The sequence below is a fragment of the Brachionichthys hirsutus genome, chromosome 4 (genome assembly GCF_040956055.1).
Source record: "Brachionichthys hirsutus isolate HB-005 chromosome 4, CSIRO-AGI_Bhir_v1, whole genome shotgun sequence".
NCBI lineage: Eukaryota > Metazoa > Chordata > Actinopteri > Lophiiformes > Brachionichthyidae > Brachionichthys > Brachionichthys hirsutus.
In genome coordinates, this window is record NC_090900.1 from 3,908,975 (window position 1) to 3,927,468 (window position 18,494).

The 18,494-nt window shown below is 44.4% G+C and overlaps 3 protein-coding genes across 3 annotated transcripts in view; 1 reads left to right on the plus strand and 2 right to left on the minus strand.

The window, feature by feature from the left end:
• iqcd (IQ motif containing D) overlaps positions 1-548 on the minus strand; it is a 1,633-nt gene extending 1,085 nt beyond the window's left edge. The window contains exon 1 of the mRNA XM_068760784.1: positions 1-548. This exon is cut by the window's left edge and continues 28 nt beyond it. Coding sequence (XP_068616885.1) covers positions 1-548 — 548 coding nt within the window.
• A 1,249-nt stretch (positions 549-1,797) lies between these two features.
• tpcn1 (two pore segment channel 1) lies at positions 1,798-12,462 on the plus strand. The gene is made up of 26 exons (XM_068761089.1): positions 1,798-1,888; positions 5,533-5,666; positions 6,433-6,609; positions 6,704-6,817; positions 6,940-7,070; positions 7,349-7,437; positions 7,578-7,612; positions 7,713-7,771; positions 7,890-7,989; positions 8,133-8,249; positions 8,334-8,458; positions 8,651-8,699; positions 8,816-8,879; positions 8,953-8,997; positions 9,080-9,136; positions 9,222-9,275; positions 9,401-9,473; positions 9,637-9,744; positions 9,842-10,003; positions 10,174-10,289; positions 10,596-10,642; positions 10,719-10,787; positions 10,891-10,987; positions 11,358-11,497; positions 11,600-11,680; positions 11,756-12,462. The coding sequence occupies exons 1-26, from the start codon at positions 1,798-1,800 to the stop codon at positions 11,897-11,899; spliced, it is 2,478 nt and encodes an 825-aa protein (XP_068617190.1). The 3' UTR covers positions 11,900-12,462.
• Positions 12,463-12,616: 154 nt separating this feature from the next.
• On the minus strand, positions 12,617-18,127 carry slc8b1 (solute carrier family 8 member B1). The gene is made up of 15 exons (XM_068760785.1): positions 18,062-18,127; positions 16,661-16,813; positions 16,259-16,311; positions 15,928-15,985; positions 15,702-15,807; positions 15,436-15,603; positions 14,872-14,985; positions 14,710-14,772; positions 14,473-14,603; positions 14,220-14,361; positions 14,008-14,129; positions 13,534-13,687; positions 13,376-13,456; positions 13,226-13,290; positions 12,617-13,138 (listed from the first exon to the last, which is right to left on the minus strand). Exons 1-15 carry the CDS (start codon positions 18,125-18,127, stop codon positions 12,947-12,949), a joined length of 1,668 nt encoding a protein of 555 aa, XP_068616886.1. The 3' UTR covers positions 12,617-12,946.
• Between the last annotated feature and the right edge of the window lie 367 nt (positions 18,128-18,494).

Here is an 18,494-nt window from a genome sequence, read left to right on the forward strand (position 1 = left end):
GAGACTTCTCTCTCCGCATTGGCCAGAGTGGACGGAGGCACCTGCTTGCAGTGAGCCAGCTCTTGCTCCTCTTCCACACTGAGCTGCAACTTTTCGGACACATGACTCTGAAACTTCCTGAACTCACTAATGAGTGAGCGCTCACTCTCTCCTATCTCCCAACCTGGCTCTGCTCTCAAACCAATAAGGGCATCAGGGTGGTCTCGGACATGCCTGAGGAGATTCCTTACAGAGGACTTGATGTCCTTCTCGAGCTGAGCTTCATTTCCTTCTCCCTTTTGTTCCTTGTCTGAGTTTTGTTTGGGGCCAACTTGAAGCTTTAGCCTTTCAACTAATTTAAGATGCTCTTGAAGTGCCCTTCTAAAAGTCTCGTCCACGACTCCGGACAGAGGGCTGGACTGCAGGAAAGCATCCAGAGCTGCTACAATCTCAACTTTGCAGATGCAGTCGTCCAATATGGTTGAGATGCATTGAGCGTCAGGAGAGAGTTTCCTCGGCTCACACTGGATCGTTGCCTTCACTCTTACAGATTCAGCGTTTGTGGACATCCTGTTATCATTCAGAGAGAGGAACAGAGAAAACAACAGCAAAGATTATAACAATCTGGTAATGTTATGACATTGATATTACATTTTGGAGATTTCGGTTTGCTTTCACTGATGTTAAGTATATGCACAAATGATTCACAATTTCAAAATATCCACACAAATTTGCCAAAGAAAGAGCGACAATGCCAAAAAGATGACAACAAAGAACCTTCCACAGTTCCATAATGTAAACCTCAAATATACAGGCAGATAAAAGACGTAAATTAGGGATACTGACGCCCCAAGTCAGTTCACCGTGATCATAACGTAATCATAAACCATCACAAGTCTGATTAGCTACACGTTAGACTCTGGAAACTCACATTTAAAATTAGTTACTTTTAGTGTTTGATAAATTAGTCAGCCTGCAAACTGCTTACTATAATTTAATTACTTTAAAAAGTGTTTACACCTTACCTCCTGTCGATACGTAGCCGGAAAAAGTTAGGGTTTTTTTTCTATGTTGCTAGGTTACCACAAACACGGTAGGAAGTATCCCATCAAAATTATTGGGAGTGATTATTACTGATTGTTATAATTTACTCTTTTTTAAATAAATTTAAAACAAATTAATTAGACAGAATGCAATTTATTTATTTATTTTTAAACATAATTTTAGATCGATGGAACTTTATTTTGAAAATGCGAACACGGCACAATAACACGGACTGCCGTAAATTGCTTCGGTGTCGCGACTGTTTGTTGATCTAACTACGCGCCGCGGCAGACGCAGGGCTTTTCGTCGAATTCGTGCTGAACGTCTGGTTTTGTTTGCGTACAGATTAACCGTCGTTGTGCTTATTTATCGTTTTTTTTTGTTAGAATACGCACACCGTCTGTGACCCGGCAGGGAGCCCGGTGTGCGTAATGGTGCGCTGGAGTGTCTCCGTCCGGCGGTGACAGCCAGAGACAGCCGGATGACAGAGATGCCATCTTTGACAGGACAAAGCAGCCACAAAAAAAAAGGCTTTCCCTGCTTCCTGCAACGTGTAAATCCATAAGCTGATCCATATGTAATTTGAGTCGTTTTAATCGATTGAAAGTATCAGACAACGATTAGCTAGTAGCATCGTTAGCAGCGCGTACTCCCGAGATGTGAAGGGCATCTTGCTGTTTGCAGACCGAACAATGTACTTTGTAGCGAGCGGACAGTTCACCGTAGATTAACCCTCGTTGGAGGTTCGATCGCAGCATGTTGTCTGCTGCTAATATGGAGTCTGACGACGACGTGCCTCTCATCTTAACCTGGGACGAGGTGAACAGCGGTTTACTTAACGAGGAAGCCGAGAGGGGAGACGAAAGTAAGCATCTTCTGTCATAGTTTAATTTAAACTGCATTGGAATGTGTCTGTGTAGGTCATAGAACTCATCACTTTAATTCTTCTAGTGTTTTTATCAGGCAGAAAATGCAACCTAAGAAATGCCATTACTGCCTGCACTGAATGGAGATAGTAACATTAAGTTTGTAATCATTCTCATTCACAAGCATGATAGTCAGGTTCTCTCATCACAGGAGCGTTTCAATGAAGAAAAACATGTTTTTTAATTGTATATTGGGTTAAAAAAAAAAAGTTCTGAAGATTTATTTCTCTAGCACATGGGGAATTCCTTCTTAAAGTTTATTGTTAAAGGATTTCCTGCAACACTAACTTAAGAAAACATACACACACACTCCAAAAACATAAGCTCCTTAAATTTCTCAACATTTTACACAATCGGTAAATAGCGTGTCTGTCAGCAGTGATCAATGAGTGGTGACGTGGTTGCAGATTTAATTTTCTCCCTGATTCTAATGTGTTTGTTTTTTAGGGCTTCAAAAAATAAATATTCAGATCAATTCAGATCACAGCGTTGTGGATGTGGCTATAAGAATAATTTCACAGTTGACTACGGTGGCCCTGAAGTGCAAATCACAACAACAAATCGTATTGCACACAATAAAGAAGGAATCGCGCAAACAAGAAAAAAACACACACACAAATAAGGAATCGCGCAAACAAGAAAAAAACACACACACAAATAAGGAATCACGCAAACAAGAAATGAAATCACACAAACAAGAATCGAAATCACGCAAACAAGAAATGAAATCACGCAAACAAGAATACAAAACACGCAAGCAAGAATCGAAATCACGCAAACAAGAATACAAAACACGCAAACAAGAATACAAAACACGCAAGCAAGAATCGAAATCACGCAAACAAGAATAGAAATCACGCAAACAAGAAATGAAATCACGCAAACAAGAATAGAAATCACGCAAACAAGAAATGAAATCACGCAAACAAGAAAACTCCAAACCGGAAATGCTAAATATCGGACATGTCCAAACCGGAAATGCTAAATATCGGACATGAGGGGTCTGGTTGCTGATTGGACAGAAGCACTGTCAATCATTCTGACTTTCGCTCCAGGTTTCCCGTAATTGAGCAGCAATTAGTAGCAATTGAGTAGTAGGTAAGAGAACAGCGTGAGATACAAAAATATGTTTTGCCGTCATTGTGGTAAAAAGTTACCCGAAGAAGAACGGCCGAACTATTGCAGTGGTTGCGGCAAGAGACTTCAAGGGATTCTGGACAATGAACCAACCGCATGTCAACTATTGCATCATAAGTGTGTCCCGCATCAAAATAATTACTGATAATGTCTTCGGTGGCAGCCATAATTACAAATGAACTTTCTCAGCAATCAGCTTTCGGACCTCTGCATGTCCGATATTTAGCATTTCCGGTTTGGAGTTTTCTTGTTTGCGTGATTTCATTTCTTGTTTGCGTGATTTCTATTCTTGTTTGCGTGATTTCATTTCTTGTTTGCGTGATTTCATTTCTTGTTTGCGTGATTTCTATTCTTGTTTGCGTGATTTCATTTCTTGTTTGCGTGATTTCATTTCTTGTTTGCGTGATTTCATTTCTTGTTTGCGTGATTCTATTCTTGTTTGCGTGATTTCGATTCTTGCTTGCGTGTTTTGTATTCTTGTTTGCGTGTTTTGTATTCTTGTTTGCGTGTTTTGTATTCTTGTTTTGCGTGATTTCGATTCTTGTTTGTGTGTTTTCTATTCTTGTTTGCGTGATTTATTATTTGTGTGTGTGTTTTTTCTTGTTTGCGTGATTTATTATTTGTGTGTGTGTTTTTTTCTTGTTTGCGCGATTCCTTCTTTATTGTGTGCGCTACGATTTGTTGTTGTGTTTTGCACTTCAGGGCCACCGTAGTTGTCACACAGCCTTCGTCATAGTGTGCATCTGCAGGCGTGCAATCTGAAGCCCTTGAGCGTGATCGACCTGGTCACACTGTTTTAATGGCGGTTGTCCACCAGGCTATATGAGCTCACGTGTTTGTGTGTCGTGCGCATGTGCGTGAGCAGGGGGGGGGGGGGGGGGGGGGGGGGCTCCATGCATCCACTCACCATAGTAATCCTGCTGCCTTTTGTATGCCTTGTTTATAAACTACAAAATGAGCCATCTGAGAAACTGCTGGCATCAGCAGACCGCCCCCCCCAGCCCCTCCCGGTAGAATGAGTGTGTTACGTATGCAGCTCGTGTGTAAGTGTGTCTGTGTGTTCGAGCTGGCTGGATCATATTCTCTGGCTCTGGAGGTGAACAGGAAGAGGAGTTTGTTTTGTTTTTTTTACTAAGGAGGTGTGGGAGTCGTGGACGAGGAGGATGTATCACACTGTTCCTTCTGATTGAGCTTCCTCGAAAGAAGGGGGGGGGGTCGAGCCAGGAGGCTGAGGAAATAAGTTGCATTTATCTCTTCAGTGGTGAATCCCGTGCCTGGGTCTAAGTGTCTATCACAGTTTTGATCCCGGTGGCTTCAACCCTTCCGATCATGACAACACTACCTTTAGTTTTTCCTGAAAGAAACTGTCATCATTGCTGAGCGTTTTGTGTGTGTGTGTTGTTTTTGTCAGTTTGATGCCACTGTTTTTTTCGACTGGAGCTCTGGACATGTTCTTGTTGTCAAACACGAGGGGCTTGAATAGCTTGTGGCAAACACAGGGGTGGGGGGGTGGGGGGGTACTCCTGTCAGGATAACGCTTCAGCCCAATGTGCTGCTGTCAGAGCTGAAATGAAATTCCTGCGACTGCGTTTCAGAAGTTTATGGGCTCCACTATGTTTTATCCCCGTCTGCGTGCCCGCTGCAGGAAACATGGGAAGATCCAGAGTAATTCGGTGTCACGTCTGTAGCCTCCTTGGCTTCTGAAATCAGTCCTTCTACGGCGTATCTGTCTCTTGTCTGTGTCCTACCTGGGAGGAAGGAGCCGCCGGAGACAAAGTGACATCAGTGCGAACCCGGTTGATTTCTCTGAAGGTCAAAGTACGGCCGATCATTTCAGGGTGGAAGTGACGGTGACGGGCTCTCGCATCGAGGCGGCTGTAAAAGACAAGAGAAGCAGCTGTGCTGGGTTTCGTAAGCATTGCCAGGTGTCGGGAATGGATTTCAGTCTTTGGTATCATTTTGATTCCCAGGCTGGATAATTCACATCCGGACTTCACTTGTGGCTGCGTTGCTGGATGTGTGTTTCTCCAGATGTGTGTGTGTGTGTGCGTGTGGACGCTGGAATAGACGCAGTGTGTTGTGAGTGACCCACCGGGGCTGGCGCTGTGGATTTAACAGCTGAGACATAAAGACAATCCCGGCCGGTTGATGGCGCGATTATGTGGGCAGGCAGCTGGTTTACGTGAAGATCAGAGCCGTAGTGACAGTCCAGCAGTGATCTCCTCCTACGCCGCGCAGTTAGAACAAGACTGCAGTGGTAGGCATATATCGCGCGTGTGTGTGTGTGTGTGTGTGTGTGTGTGTGTGTGTGTGTGTGTGTGTGTTGCTTCAGAAAAGCTAAAGATGGAAAATAAAAGGCTATTTTTAACAAATAGTTTCCACATAAATGTGAGCTGCAACAACACACTGACACTGAAGTGTTTTCTTCCAGATGGAGGAGGAGGAGGAGGAGGAGGAAACTATGCCGTCGTGAACAATGCTGTTATCCCAACAGCCGGGCCAAAGCACCACGGCGCCCAAAGCATGTCCTTACGCCAGAGCTGGGAGATGAACTACCAAGAGGCAGCCATCTACCTGCAGGTACAGCACGCGGCTGCAAGTCGCCATCTCGTCACGTTCTCGTGGTCATGTGATGGTTTCTGTTCCACCCGCCGCTCCGCGTGACTGGCGGGTAATAAAACGTTGTGTAAAATGTGCAACACACGTTGAATGCGAGTTCCTTCCTGTTGACGTATTTGCAAAATATATATATTTGTCCTTAATATTATAATTTGTTTGGTGAAAGCTTACAGGGTTGTGTTTTTAGGGCTGTTTTATACACGATGGCTAGAAATCATATTTCAGCAGAATAGCATGGAACTGGCTGCTGAAAAGCTTTTGATTGTTTTCTTTTTTAAGATGGCATGATGGTATTTCTAGCAGCATCTGTATTTACGCATTTGGTTTTGTTGTTGTGTAGAAGTGCAGAAAAATACAGCTTGACTTGGGGAAACGTTTTCTTTTGGAGGGAAATCAGTTACACATTTAGCATCACTTGTCTTTATAGATGAGATGGGACACCTATATATTCCCCCAAAAAAGGGACCTTCTGTCATATTCAGGCGAATAAAAGCTCAATCAAGTCTTATAGCTAACCCTAACTGTCATGGGGGGTCCGATCGCAGCAGGTTGGGACATTTGGACATGATGCGAGGACCCACAATCACGAGATTTTAAAAAAAAGCTAGTTAGCAGCTAATTTAACAAAGGACATAGAATAAAAAGTGTCTTATGAATGGATATAAAGCTTCATACTACAAACGTTTACTACTAGCATTTGTTCATTACCTTTAAATCTCACGTGCAGGAAGGCGAGAACAACGATAAGTTCTTCACCCATCCTCGCAACCCGACGGCGCTGGCCGCGTACCTGTTTGCTCACAACCACCTGTTCTACATGATGGAGCTGCTGACGGGGCTGCTGCTGATGATGCTGTCGCTGTGCGAAGCCCCCGCTGTGCCCTCGCTGCGCCTGGATGTCTATGTGAGCGGACGCCTATATATATACACGCCGATGCAGCAAAACACAAACGCATGCTGTAGGACTCGCGGTAAAAGTGCACTCGACTCGTCTGCAGGTCCACGCCACGCTGGAGCTGCTGGCGCTGGTGATGGTGGCGTTTGAGCTATGCATGAAGCTTCGCTGGTTAGGGTTCCGCACCTTCATGCGACACAAGAGGACGATGGTGAAGGTACCAAGCACGCAATGACCACGTCGTGGGATCATTTAGCAAGAACTGCGCACAACGGCGTTATTTAAGATTCCGCTTCTAAAAATGTAAATGCTTCACGTTGCTTCCTGTCCCTCGCGCAGACGTGTGTGTTGCTGCTGCAGTTTGTGGAGGCCATCGTGGTTCTGGTCAGACAGACGTCTCACGTACGAGTAACCAGAGCGCTTAGACCAATCTTCCTGGTCGACTGCAGATACTGCGGCGCCGTGCGCAGGTACGCAATGTCTTTTTAATCCACTCTTGTTCGGAGGCTGGATTGAGAGGAATTAGGAAAAAGCATGCGAGAGCGTTCGATGAGATGGGTTTGGGTTCTGCCACTAGGTGTCAGTGTCTCAAATCTTCACACTCTGACTGTAAAGATAACATTTTCTGGTCACTGATGTTTATGACTTGTGATCACTTCAAAGTTTTTACATATTTTTTTTTTTAACCCTCTTGACGAAACAGTTCAGAAAACAACCCTCACCAACAATGTGTTCTTCCTCCAATCAGAAACTTGCGCCAGATCTTCCAGTCCCTCCCCCCCTTTATTGACATCCTCCTATTACTGCTCTTCTTCATGGTTATATTTGCCATTTTGGGTAAGAAACCACATTTTTATTGTGTTTGAAATGCCTTTAAATGAAGTTTCTTTAGCCAAACATAAAGAAAATCTAGAATTCTACAATGAGGGGAACCATCCAAGGTCTCGATTAAGGACCGTCTTGTTGTGTCTTCCCAGGTTTCTGCCTCTTCTCTCCAAACACCTCTGACCCAGTGAGTTCAGTCTGCCCGCCGTTTAATGAAGACGTTATATATGGCTGGTTCCCTTTTGTCTTTTCATTCTGCTATGATCACATGTCCTGACTCTTCTCAGTACTTCAGCACTCTGGAGAACAGCCTCGTCAGTCTGTTTGTGCTGCTGACCACAGCAAAGTATGTCATACGTTCTGCCGTCGTGCCACTCTCACATTAAAGTAGTACTACCTCGTTTTAGAGCTCATTGTGTACTGCTTTGGTCACCACATGTCTGTTTCTGTTCCTCACTTTGTAGTTTTCCTGATGTGATGATGCCGGCGTACTCCAAGAACCGCTGGTCCTGTGTTTTCTTCATTGTCTATCTGTCCATAGAACTCTACTTCGTCATGAACCTGGTACGATGACCTTTCTGAACTAAAATATCTCGTCTGATGCACAACCCCAATTCCAAAATAAATTGATTGCTGTGTTAAAAAAATACGTGATTATGTGTTAAAGACAATACGCTGAATTTGTTCCATTTCCTGTCTGCCTGCAGCTCCTGGCCGTCGTGTTCGACACGTTTAACGATGTGGAAAAGATGAAGTTTAAATCTCTTTTGCTTCATAAGCGTTCTGCGATTGACCACGCCTTTCAGCTGCTGGTTAGCCGACAGGTACTGAGAATGCTGACGTGGTTGGAAGCGTGTTTTCTTTTCGTGGCTGATCCATTTGCGTTGCTGTCATCTCCTCGCCTTTAGCGACCGATGGGAGTGTCGCTGAAACAGTTTGACGGTCTGATGCGCTTCTACCGACCTCGGATGTCGGCGAGAGATCGCTTCCTCACTTACAAAGCTCTCAACACGTCGGGGGCTCCGATGCTGAGGTAATTATAATAATAATAATAATAATGCTTGATTTTATATAGCGCTTTTCTAGGCACCCGAAGACGCTTCACATTGTGCATTATTCATTCGCACCATACTTGGTAAAAGCGTTTGACACGCACTTCCTTTTAAATCTGTCTGAACTCATTTGCATTTTCACGCCTTTTCAATGGCGTCTCCTCCCCCCACAGTTTGGAAGAGTTCTACAAGTTCTATGAGGTCACTGGCCTTAAATGGAAGGTGAGCGGGTGTGTTCAGGATTTACTCTCGTCTTGTTGCTTTGGCTGTTTGTAGTGTAACTCGTTCTGCGTGTGTGTGTGTGTGTGTGTGTGTGTGTGTGTGTGTGTGTCATTCAGGCACGACGCAGCGGAGAACATTGGTTTGACGACCTTCCGCACACGACGTTCCTCATTTTCAAAGGTTTGTTTACTTCGATACACAAATCCGTCTCTCGGTTCCCTCCTCTAAACGCTTTCTGCCCTGCCTCCAACAGGCATCAACCTGCTTGTGAAGTCAAAGGCCTTCCAGTACGCCATGTGTAAGAGTAACGCCCGGCACGCTCGTATCCAAAAGTCCCCTCTCTGAGCGTAAAGCTTTGACACCTGTTGTTGTGACGGCAGATGCGGTGGTGGCCATCAACGGCGTGTGGATCCTCGTGGAGACGTACACGCTGAGCAGTAAGGGCTCCTGATCAGGGCAACACGTAACTGCAGGAAGCCGCTTTGTCTCACCTTGATCCCCTCTCTCCTCTCCCGTCTGCAGGCGGATTCTCCTGGTCGAGATTTGTCCCCTGGAGTTACATTGTTTTCCTGACCAGTGAGTCTCCCTCACATGAAGAAGATCCTAATGAGCTCCAGCTGATCATTGATCGTGTCAATCTGTAATCTCGTTTACGTCTACCTTCACTGATAATAACTCCGCCCCTGTCGCCTTACTTTTAGTTTATGGTGTGGAGGTGCTACTGAAAATCTCCGGTTTGGGACCGATGGCTTATTTCAGCTCTGGGTGGAATCTGTGAGTAAGAAGCTGGATGATTGATTGATTGATTGATTGTGTGCTTTTGGATTCGGTACTTTTACTAAAACCCATTTCATTTTAACATGTCTGGAATGATTTTTGCACCGACCCCAGGTTCCATGTTTTCGGTGTTGATCCTTTACTTTGCTCGTCTGTCTAGGTTTGACTTCTCAGTGACGGTGTTTGCCTTCCTGGGCCTGATTGCTCTAGCATTCGACATGGAGCCGTTTTATTTTATTGTAGTCCTCCGACCACTTCAGCTGCTTCGGTACTCCTCTGTTTCTCTTTCCATGAGTTTCTTGTACATTTCCGATTTTTATTCCGATTTTTATTCTATTTTATTTTTATTTTTTAATCGCTCACAGGTTGTTTAAAATAAAGCAGCGGTACCGTAATGTGCTGGACACCATGTTTGAGCTCTTCCCCAGGATGGCAAGTCTGGGGTTGACTCTAATCATCTTCTACTACTCCTTTGCCATTGTGGGGATGGAGTTCTTTTCAGATGTGATTCATCCCAACTGCTGCAAGTGAGTCATGAAAATTACACTTGGCTGCTATTTATTTCTCTGCGTGCTAATATTAGCTTTATTTTATTGTGTGTATATATATATTTTTTATATATACCTTGTGGTGCAGGAAATGAAATATTTACATCCACTAACTGTTTGTTCCACCTCTCTCTCTCTCATAATGGCAGCACCAGCACAGTGGCAGAGTCTTACAAGAAAGTCAGCGTCCACACCGGCAATAAGACAGTATTGATAGAAGGATATTATTACCTCAATAACTTCAACAACATTCTCAGCAGCTTTGGTAATTATATTTTATATAAAAAAGAAAAAACATTTCTGTATTTTCCAGGACATTTTTATTGGAATGTTTTGCAAGAAGTTAATCCAGGATTTTATTTGCTTCCTTTTAAGATTGCAAAGATGGTAAACTAATGAGTATTATAGTTCATAGTACATATAGGACTGAATAAATGATCTATAGTGCGAGTAGAAAACGATATCATGAAAGTTCCGGGAGCTGGACTCAACTCATTTGTGTTTTCTCTGTCCTCTGACCTTTTTTAAATGTGTGAGCTCATTTCTTCTTCATCGATTTTTTTCCCTCCAGTGACTCTGTTCGAGCTGACGGTGGTCAATAACTGGTACATCACCATGGTAAGATCAAGCCTTTTATTGTAGTCTTCCTACAGACCGTCTCTGTTTGACTGTCGCTGCGTTCACTCTCCCAAAGGAAGGAGTCACCTCTATGACGAGCCACTGGAGCCGACTGTACTTCATGACCTTCTACATCGTTACCATGGTGAGGACTGCACAGAAAAATGTGCTTCAGATGCGGCATCATCTGTTTCAGTGTTTTTGCGAACATGACCTCGGGTTGTTTTTTTTGTCCGTTCCCGCTCTAGGTAGTGATGACTATCATCGTGGCGTTCATTCTGGATGCGTTTGTGTTCCGCATGAACTACAGCCGCAGGAACAGGGAGCCCCTCGAGAACCCAGAGGGTGGGACTGAGTGAAATTGTACTTCTTTTTTTTTGTGGGGACAGACATTGCGGTGGCTCACCTTTCCCAACTGGAAACAAAAAATAGAAGTTACTATAATGTAAATCTTTAGGTTTTAAGGTGAAAACATGGCGTCAAACTAGGTTTAAGTTATTGTTTGGGTTCAGGCTTTAATAAATCTAATGTCAATATGGTTTCCCTCTAAAGCGAAACGTACTTTAGCGTGTTTAATTCTATATTAACATAACTTCTGACACGAATGATCATGTAAAATGCTTCGCCGATGAACATTTTCATCTGCTGTATAGAAAGGTTGCACGTTAGCTAAGGTTCAGCGGCTGATTTTAGCGACCGTGTGTCCTTGACCTAGATGAGAACGGGATAGTGTTTGAAGTCGAGGTGAATCGTGACGAGACGCAGTCCACTCTGGAGCTGTACAAACAAACCTGCCCAGGCCTGTCCTCCCTCAGCTCTCTGCAGGGAGTCTTACAAGCCATGGAGCGGGGTGGGGTAAGAAAACACACACACACACACTAAAATCTAAACTCTTTGTTCTCTGCACTTCAAATGAAGCCCCACTAACTGGCTTTCCCTCCTTCCCGGTGTGTGTAGCACTCGTCTCTGTTCTACCTGGGTCGTAGGTCTAGAACTAAGAGCGACCTCAGTATGAAAATGTATGAAGAGGAGATACAGGTAAAACTCTTGCACGACTGGACAGTTGCTCAGTGCGGTGCCATTCCTTACCTTTTCCACACCTCCTTTCTCCAGGAGTGGTATGCAGAGTACTCGCATGAAAATCTGCCTCAGCCTGACCAAAGCCTGGAGCAGGTTCTGGACAGCCCCGTCTCTGAACATCCTGTCTTCCCAGAACCTCAGTTCAACTCTCAGCCTGGACCTGACAGCATCAACTAATGCACAGATTGCACCTCATAAACAACCCCGCCCCCCTCCATCTCAGCATCTTTTAAATGAGAAGAAGCCTGATGACTCCAGTTCCAGTTGGACACCAGTCTGGGTTTCTAGGCTGATGGGAACGTAAGACGAGTTAATGATGAATCCTTCCTGGAGGCATCGTTACAGACAGGAACGGCGTGGATTGATCCCCTCGAACAATGAAGCAAGAATGTTGGCCTTTTTTTGGCCTTTTCGAAAACTGCAGTAAATATTACGGAGGCGCCTGTACAACTCTGAACTCGTGTACTGTGCGTTATACTGCTGTAGGCCTTTTGTAACCTTGAAAATCATGTAGTACTTAAACCTGATGCCTTAGTTAAATGGCACGTATGAAAAGTATTAACACAGACACTACTACTCAGTGCTCTAAAGTCCAAAAGTATAAAGAAATACACTCCTTTTAGCTCAAACCAGCATTACAAGCACAGCACAGCGTATATACCGGGTACTAACTAATGTCTCACTAGACTCAAGTGTTTTACTTTTATATTGTATTCTGTATTGTATTTAACTTAGTTCCTATGGGATTTTATTAAACTGTTCAAAATATCATTTGGTGCCATTTTGCATTTTAATACTTCAGGTTAAGTGTTTATGTACTCACAATAATTTAACCCAGAAACATGACTTTTATAATAAATAAAATAACCAAACCAAAAATATTTATTTCCCCCAACAGCAGCTCGATACAAGGTCATTTAAACATTTTACGTTTACATATTGTTTTAAAGTGTTCATTTATAAAAACCTGCTTTTTTCCCCTTTAAAGTGCCACAACTTCAGTCGGCATAAAGGAGAAACTGAATAAAAGCACGTTGTGGGAAATAGTTACGCTCTCCCTGAGCACAGAAGTCTTAGTTTGTCATTACCTGCTCGGTTTCCCAAAACCGAGCAAAGGATGCTGTGGGCATCTAAGAAAGTACACAAGGTTCTGTGTAAAAAGAAGGTACAGCATATTGTGTCATTTAGCACTACCAGAGGAAGTTCCCAGGTTGTAAACCGGGTCTACATAGTGTGAATCATGCCAAACTCGGTGAGCAGAGCAATGACGAGAAATACGCAGTAAAAGATGATGAGAAAGATCCCATAGGGCCTCCCCATTTGGAACCGGCACAGCGGAATAATGACGAAGGACAGAACCATCGACAGCCCCAGAGATCCCGTGAGAACCCACGTCAGCAAACCGCCTGGTTCAAACTGAGGAAGAAAAAGACGGCTTCCGATGCATGCAGTACTTATACGTCGAAGTTACAAAGTCTTGATTCGAGTGTTTGAGGAGATTACCTGCACATCGGACTGCGTTTTCACCATTTGTACCAGGCATCCTAAACCTACCCCAAACAGCATGTCTGAAGGGACTAGTCAAAGAAGGTAATCGTCCACCTCCATGTCCTCGAGCCACGTTACCGGACATACGTTGTATAAAAAGGATACTGAAGATGATGCCTCCGAAGCAGGCAGAGATCGCCATCCGCGGGTAACCCTGCCGAGCGATGGTGATGTCGGCAAAACAATCTGGGGAAAAAAGAGACATTTGAATGATTAATTTATTGACAAGAATATAAAACCTGCATGTTTTAGAAACATTATACCTCCTATGCTGTTGCCCCAGGCCAACAGAGTCAGTCCCAGGACAGTGGTGCTGAGACCCAGCACCACGCCGAGCATGTGCAGGAGACTGACCACCTCAGAGGCCGCCGCGCTGATCAACCCCGCGCTCACCAGGAATCCCAACAGCGCAAACAGCTGGAAGGGGGGGGGGGGGGGGGGCACGAACCCATGAACCACAGGCAGATACCTCGACCAGAACTTTAATAAGAACCACAGATCTGTTCTTACTGCCTCCAATAACTGGCAGCACCATCATAGATTCTTAGTTTTGTGATTATCAATAAGAGTTAGCTAGGAAATGATTGAACCCTCATTGTTTATTAGCCAATGATTATTTATCAGTTAAATAATGTTGCCCCGAACGAGCGTTCTAGTCCCGCCCACCTCGCCCCCTGCAAAGACTCCTCGCGTCCTTTATATGTTGGAATCTGTTCCGTTTGATCTCAAATGCTTACCGGATGATATTTGGGAGGCCGGTCGTTAGTGGTGGTGCAGAAGACAATGGAAGACAGGAACAGCCCCAGCAGAAGAGTCATCAGCCAGAGAGGAAACTGATTCTGGATTAGATAATCTGCATCTAGAGGTCAGTTCAAGGTAAACACCGGCGTCAGCTCTGCTGCGCGTCGCGCTGTCTTCGGTATTGAGGGGGCGAGTTTGAGGCTCTTACATATTCCGGACTGGAAGGTGAGCACGCACACGAGAGGAGCAGTGATCAGATGAAGACAGTTCAGTGGGCGTGTCCAGTTCCTGTCTTCTTTATCAGGGTCGACAACCGGAACACAGAGCAGCAGCAGAAACTCCAGAGGGATCTGACGGGAGACGGTAGCGAGATATTTTACATCCAATGGACAATTCTTCTTATTTTAATGTGACAGTCGGCGTATTCTTTTACTACATCCGTCTGTATCGCACACACACACCTTCAGTATTTTGAAGACTCTCCAGCTCAGGGATTTCCTTCTCCACTCCCTGCTGTCCACAGGGTTCAGAGACTTCAGCAAGATCTGACTCGTGGAGTCAGTGTAAGGCAGAAGTGGTCTGTACTCTGACTCTGAACCATGCAAACACACACATGCATGTGTAGAACCGGATCACGACTTAAACTTCTGTGCATTAATGTGTACATTAGAGATTGGAGCAGTGTGCTGCAGTCCTACCATACTCTTCATGGATGACCCCAGCACACGGATTGGGAACGATGTCATCGGATGACTCGGATTCTGTTGCAGAGACAAAAATAAATACATTTAACCAAATCACTGAAGATCGTAGAAAGATGTTTTTATTTGCCTGCGTGTGTTTGTATTTCTGTTTCAGACCTGGGCTGCGTTTACTGTCCTGGACGCTTGAGTTCCTGACTCGTTTCTGCCGGTTGTAGATGTATGCGCTGATGATGACGGTGACTACATACACCACATAGAGGCTGAGGTACCCTGGGAAAAGGACGTGATGAAGCAAAGTGAAGTTTAGAACTTTTTATCAACACTGAAAGATTTGATTTTCTCTCGTTAGACCCCTGCAAATATTATAATTCTATATTATTAGAAATATATTATCCATATTTCTAATCTACTTTGCAATCTAAAACAAAGTTCAAACTATGTATCAAATTAAAAAACTTAATATATATATATATATAATTTTCATGATATTAAAATATCCCAATGCACGTCCTCTGGACATGGGACAGGACGGAGGACTTGTTGAACTGCATTCTGGGATTGTTCTCAGTCAGAGTAGATGCTTGCCATGGGACCGCAGAAAAAGATAAGCTTTGTTTTCTGGAACGTCCACCAATGATAGAGGAGCGCTTGAAAGATAACTATTTATCTCCTAATGGATGGTTCTGTAACAGAAGGAGATCCGTGGATTTAAACGTGTACCCAATGTTTCGCCCATTGTCATAGAGCCTCTGTACAACACGATGAAGGTCCAGAACACCGCCGCCATGTAAAAGACGACATCACGCAGGAATGGGCGGGAGGCCACGATGAAAGGCTTGACGAGCGCCACGCTGCCGGCGACCACGGTGGTAACAAAAATCCCAGCTCCTAAAGAGGGAGGGACCGAAGGAGCATGATGAGGCCAAACAGGTTGGATAGTTTAAAAAAAAAGGTTGATTTGTTTGTGTGTGAGACGCCGTGCCCACCGAATAGCGCGCCAACCGCCAGCCCGGCAGTGTGCGGGTGTGAGAAAGCTGCAACGGCACTGAAGATGTCTGGGGCGCCATTGCCGAGAGCCAGGAGGGTCACGCCCTCGGGACAAGCACGAGTCAAGTAGAATATCATTTAGAAGGTAATATGTGAGAAAGTAGGAAGAGAAGCAGGACAAAGTCAGTCAGAGTGCAGCTGCGTTAGGCAGCAGGCGAAGGATACGGCCACGTTGTGGGTGAGGCGCAGGCTGGTGGAGATGGCCGACAGGTTGGGACAAAAACTGGGGAGAAAAGGTTGTTCAAAAGGCTCAGGAGATGAAAAGCCTCTAGTAAACTAGTCAAGTAAGCATTTTATACAAAATATCCACAAGCTTCAGCGCAACTCTGCACCAGTGTGACAAAATCCTCTGCTGCCATGCGATTGTTAATCTGACCTCATTTAGGACGGGATCACGTGAAAAAATGTATCAGACGCCGTAGTTAATAGTGATTACTACGAAATTAATGATTTATACAGCTATGATCATGTACATTACAACACGAGAAACACTTACAACTTAGATGCTGTGAGTCCAAGAATGACAAATAAAAAGAGCAGCCATATTATCTGTGGAGAAGCAGATGGAAGTAAAATTAAGATGCTTTTTTTTCTTTTTTTAAATGAGCTCAGTCTCTGGCACTCAAACAAGAACTGCAGAAAGAAGAAGTTGACCTCCGTTAATGTTGTGCGCTGATCCTTTTCTTGTTCCTGATCCGAAATGGAAGTGAACCTTCTTTGCAGAGCGATCCTTTTCAGCGTGACCGTTTAATTGCAGGTCGTGACGTGACTTACTCAACCACAGAATTCCCCCCATTCGCTCACGGCACACTGAGCTTCCTTGAAGGTTTGGCTGCCGCTAAAATGCAAAGTCTCGTGGCGATTGGTGACAACGGATCCAACAAGCGCGGTGACTTACACAAAGCGTGATGGTCAGAGGCGTGAGGTCGGGGGGGAGCAGACAGAAGGCCACGTAGATATAGTTGATGAAGCCGTCTTCGTTGCTGCAGTCCGAGGTGTTCTTCACGAAAGCACAGCGGTCTGCAGCACTGAAGTTCATCACAAGGTCACACTGAGCAAATACACAAAGGCAGATATCAGTCTTCCTGTTGTCTAAATGCCTGGACATGCAGTCACTGATAGTGATGTCGAAACAACTGCCAGACACGAGCAAATTAGGAAATGCATTTTAACAAATGAAAGGCTAATGAATTCAAATTATGAATGAGATTCAATGTCACAATCGCCTGCATCACGCTATTCTTGCTAATCCATTGTAGATATAAACACACAAGGCCCCACTTTACTCAGACTATACAGCAAAGGAGGCGTAGTATCCTCTCACAGTGGACCCTTCAGACAAAGTCCTCTGTGATGACAGGTCAGAGGCTGATAATCAATGAAATATCCAGACGGGAGTAGTAAACAAAACCTCTATTGCATTATCGCAGAAAATGAAAGAATCATATTTTATTGCTTTGGAAATTTATTTTTAAACATCAATTCTTGTTTGACAGAGATAATGATGATCAATGTTGGAGGATTAACTTTGACCGCGGACGCAGTTGGGAAAGTAGTTATTATTAACAATCCTGTAACAACAGTTTAACAAACAGAGGCCAAGGAGACCTCAGTGGGAGTTTCTCTCATCCATTTTGTTTTGGATGCAATTTGTTTTTGTTTTTCTTCTTCGATCAATTCAATTCTAGTGTATTACACATTTGTTACTTTACAGATTAGTGTGAAAGGGCGGAGCATGAGCCATGGGAGTAATGACAATACCCAAAAATGATCAACATTCAAGACTCCGTAGTCATGCAGTCATCTTATGACTGTGTGATATTTATCATAACGCAGTCATGCAGTCATCTTATGACTGTGTGATATTTATCATAACGTAGTCATGCAGTCATCTTATGACTGTGTGATATTTATCATAACGCAGTCATGCAGTCATCTTATGACTGTGTGATATTTATCATAACGTAGCCATGCAGTCATCTTATGACTGTGTGATATTTATCATAACGTAGCCATGCAGTCATCTTATGACTGTGTTATGGTATTTATCATAAGGGCGCTTTAACTTTTAGCTGTAATAACAACGTGGGGGAAACTGAGCTGCCTTGGTGGAGACATTTATACAGAAATGACAGGTTCCCTGCATTAAGGACAAGGGAAGGTAAAAATCTCTCCAGCTGTTGACAGGTGAGGAATGTTAGATTCCAAATATAGTCACAGTTCATTTACGTCATGAGTTGTTTACGTCTGTTTACAACCTGCAAACTGCACAATGATTAAAGCATGAAATGGCACAGACCTCATCTCTGTACTTTCCCGTGATGTTTGCAGACCAACCGGGGAAAGGCGCAAAAGGCTGGTCCATCGCGAGGATCTGGAGGTCCGAGGCTGACAGCGACACCGGCAAAATGTGACAGATTAAAAAGCACAATTCACTTCATCCTTGATCCGCGTCCACGCTGCTGGCGCGTTGAAGGGTTCGTTTAGTCCGCCATTCCCGGACCCCCTCAGTGGGGGGGGGGGGGGGGGGGGACACAAAACAAAAATGTCAAATAACACGTCGTTAAAGCGCTGCGGCTTCACTTCCCTGCTTCACTCACGGAACTTGCACCGACTCCTGATTCCTGTGTCAGCACGCAGTAAACGCACCAACTGTAGAGCTCCACCTACCGTCCCGACAGCAAAGAGCGGTGCTGCGTTCAAAGACTAGTCTTAAACTGGGAAATTCCAAA

Excerpts from the sequence above, each read along its gene's own strand:
- slc8b1 (XM_068760785.1), bottom strand. The coding sequence starts at position 18,127 with ATGGACCAGCCTTTTGCGCCTTTCCCCGGTTGGTCTGCAAACATCACG. Across the intron at positions 15,604-15,701 it reads GGCGGTTGGCGCGCTATTCG|GAGCTGGGATTTTTGTTACC; the intron begins GTGGGCACGGCG and ends CTCCCTCTTTAG. Across the intron at positions 14,130-14,219 it reads CACCTTCCAGTCCGGAATAT|ATGCAGATTATCTAATCCAG; the intron begins GTAAGAGCCTCA and ends ACTGACCTCTAG.
- tpcn1 (XM_068761089.1), top strand. The coding sequence starts at position 1,798 with ATGGAGTCTGACGACGACGTGCCTCTCATCTTAACCTGGGACGAGGTG. Across the intron at positions 8,250-8,333 it reads AGCTGCTGGTTAGCCGACAG|CGACCGATGGGAGTGTCGCT; the intron begins GTACTGAGAATG and ends CCTCGCCTTTAG. Across the intron at positions 8,459-8,650 it reads TCGGGGGCTCCGATGCTGAG|TTTGGAAGAGTTCTACAAGT; the intron begins GTAATTATAATA and ends CTCCCCCCACAG.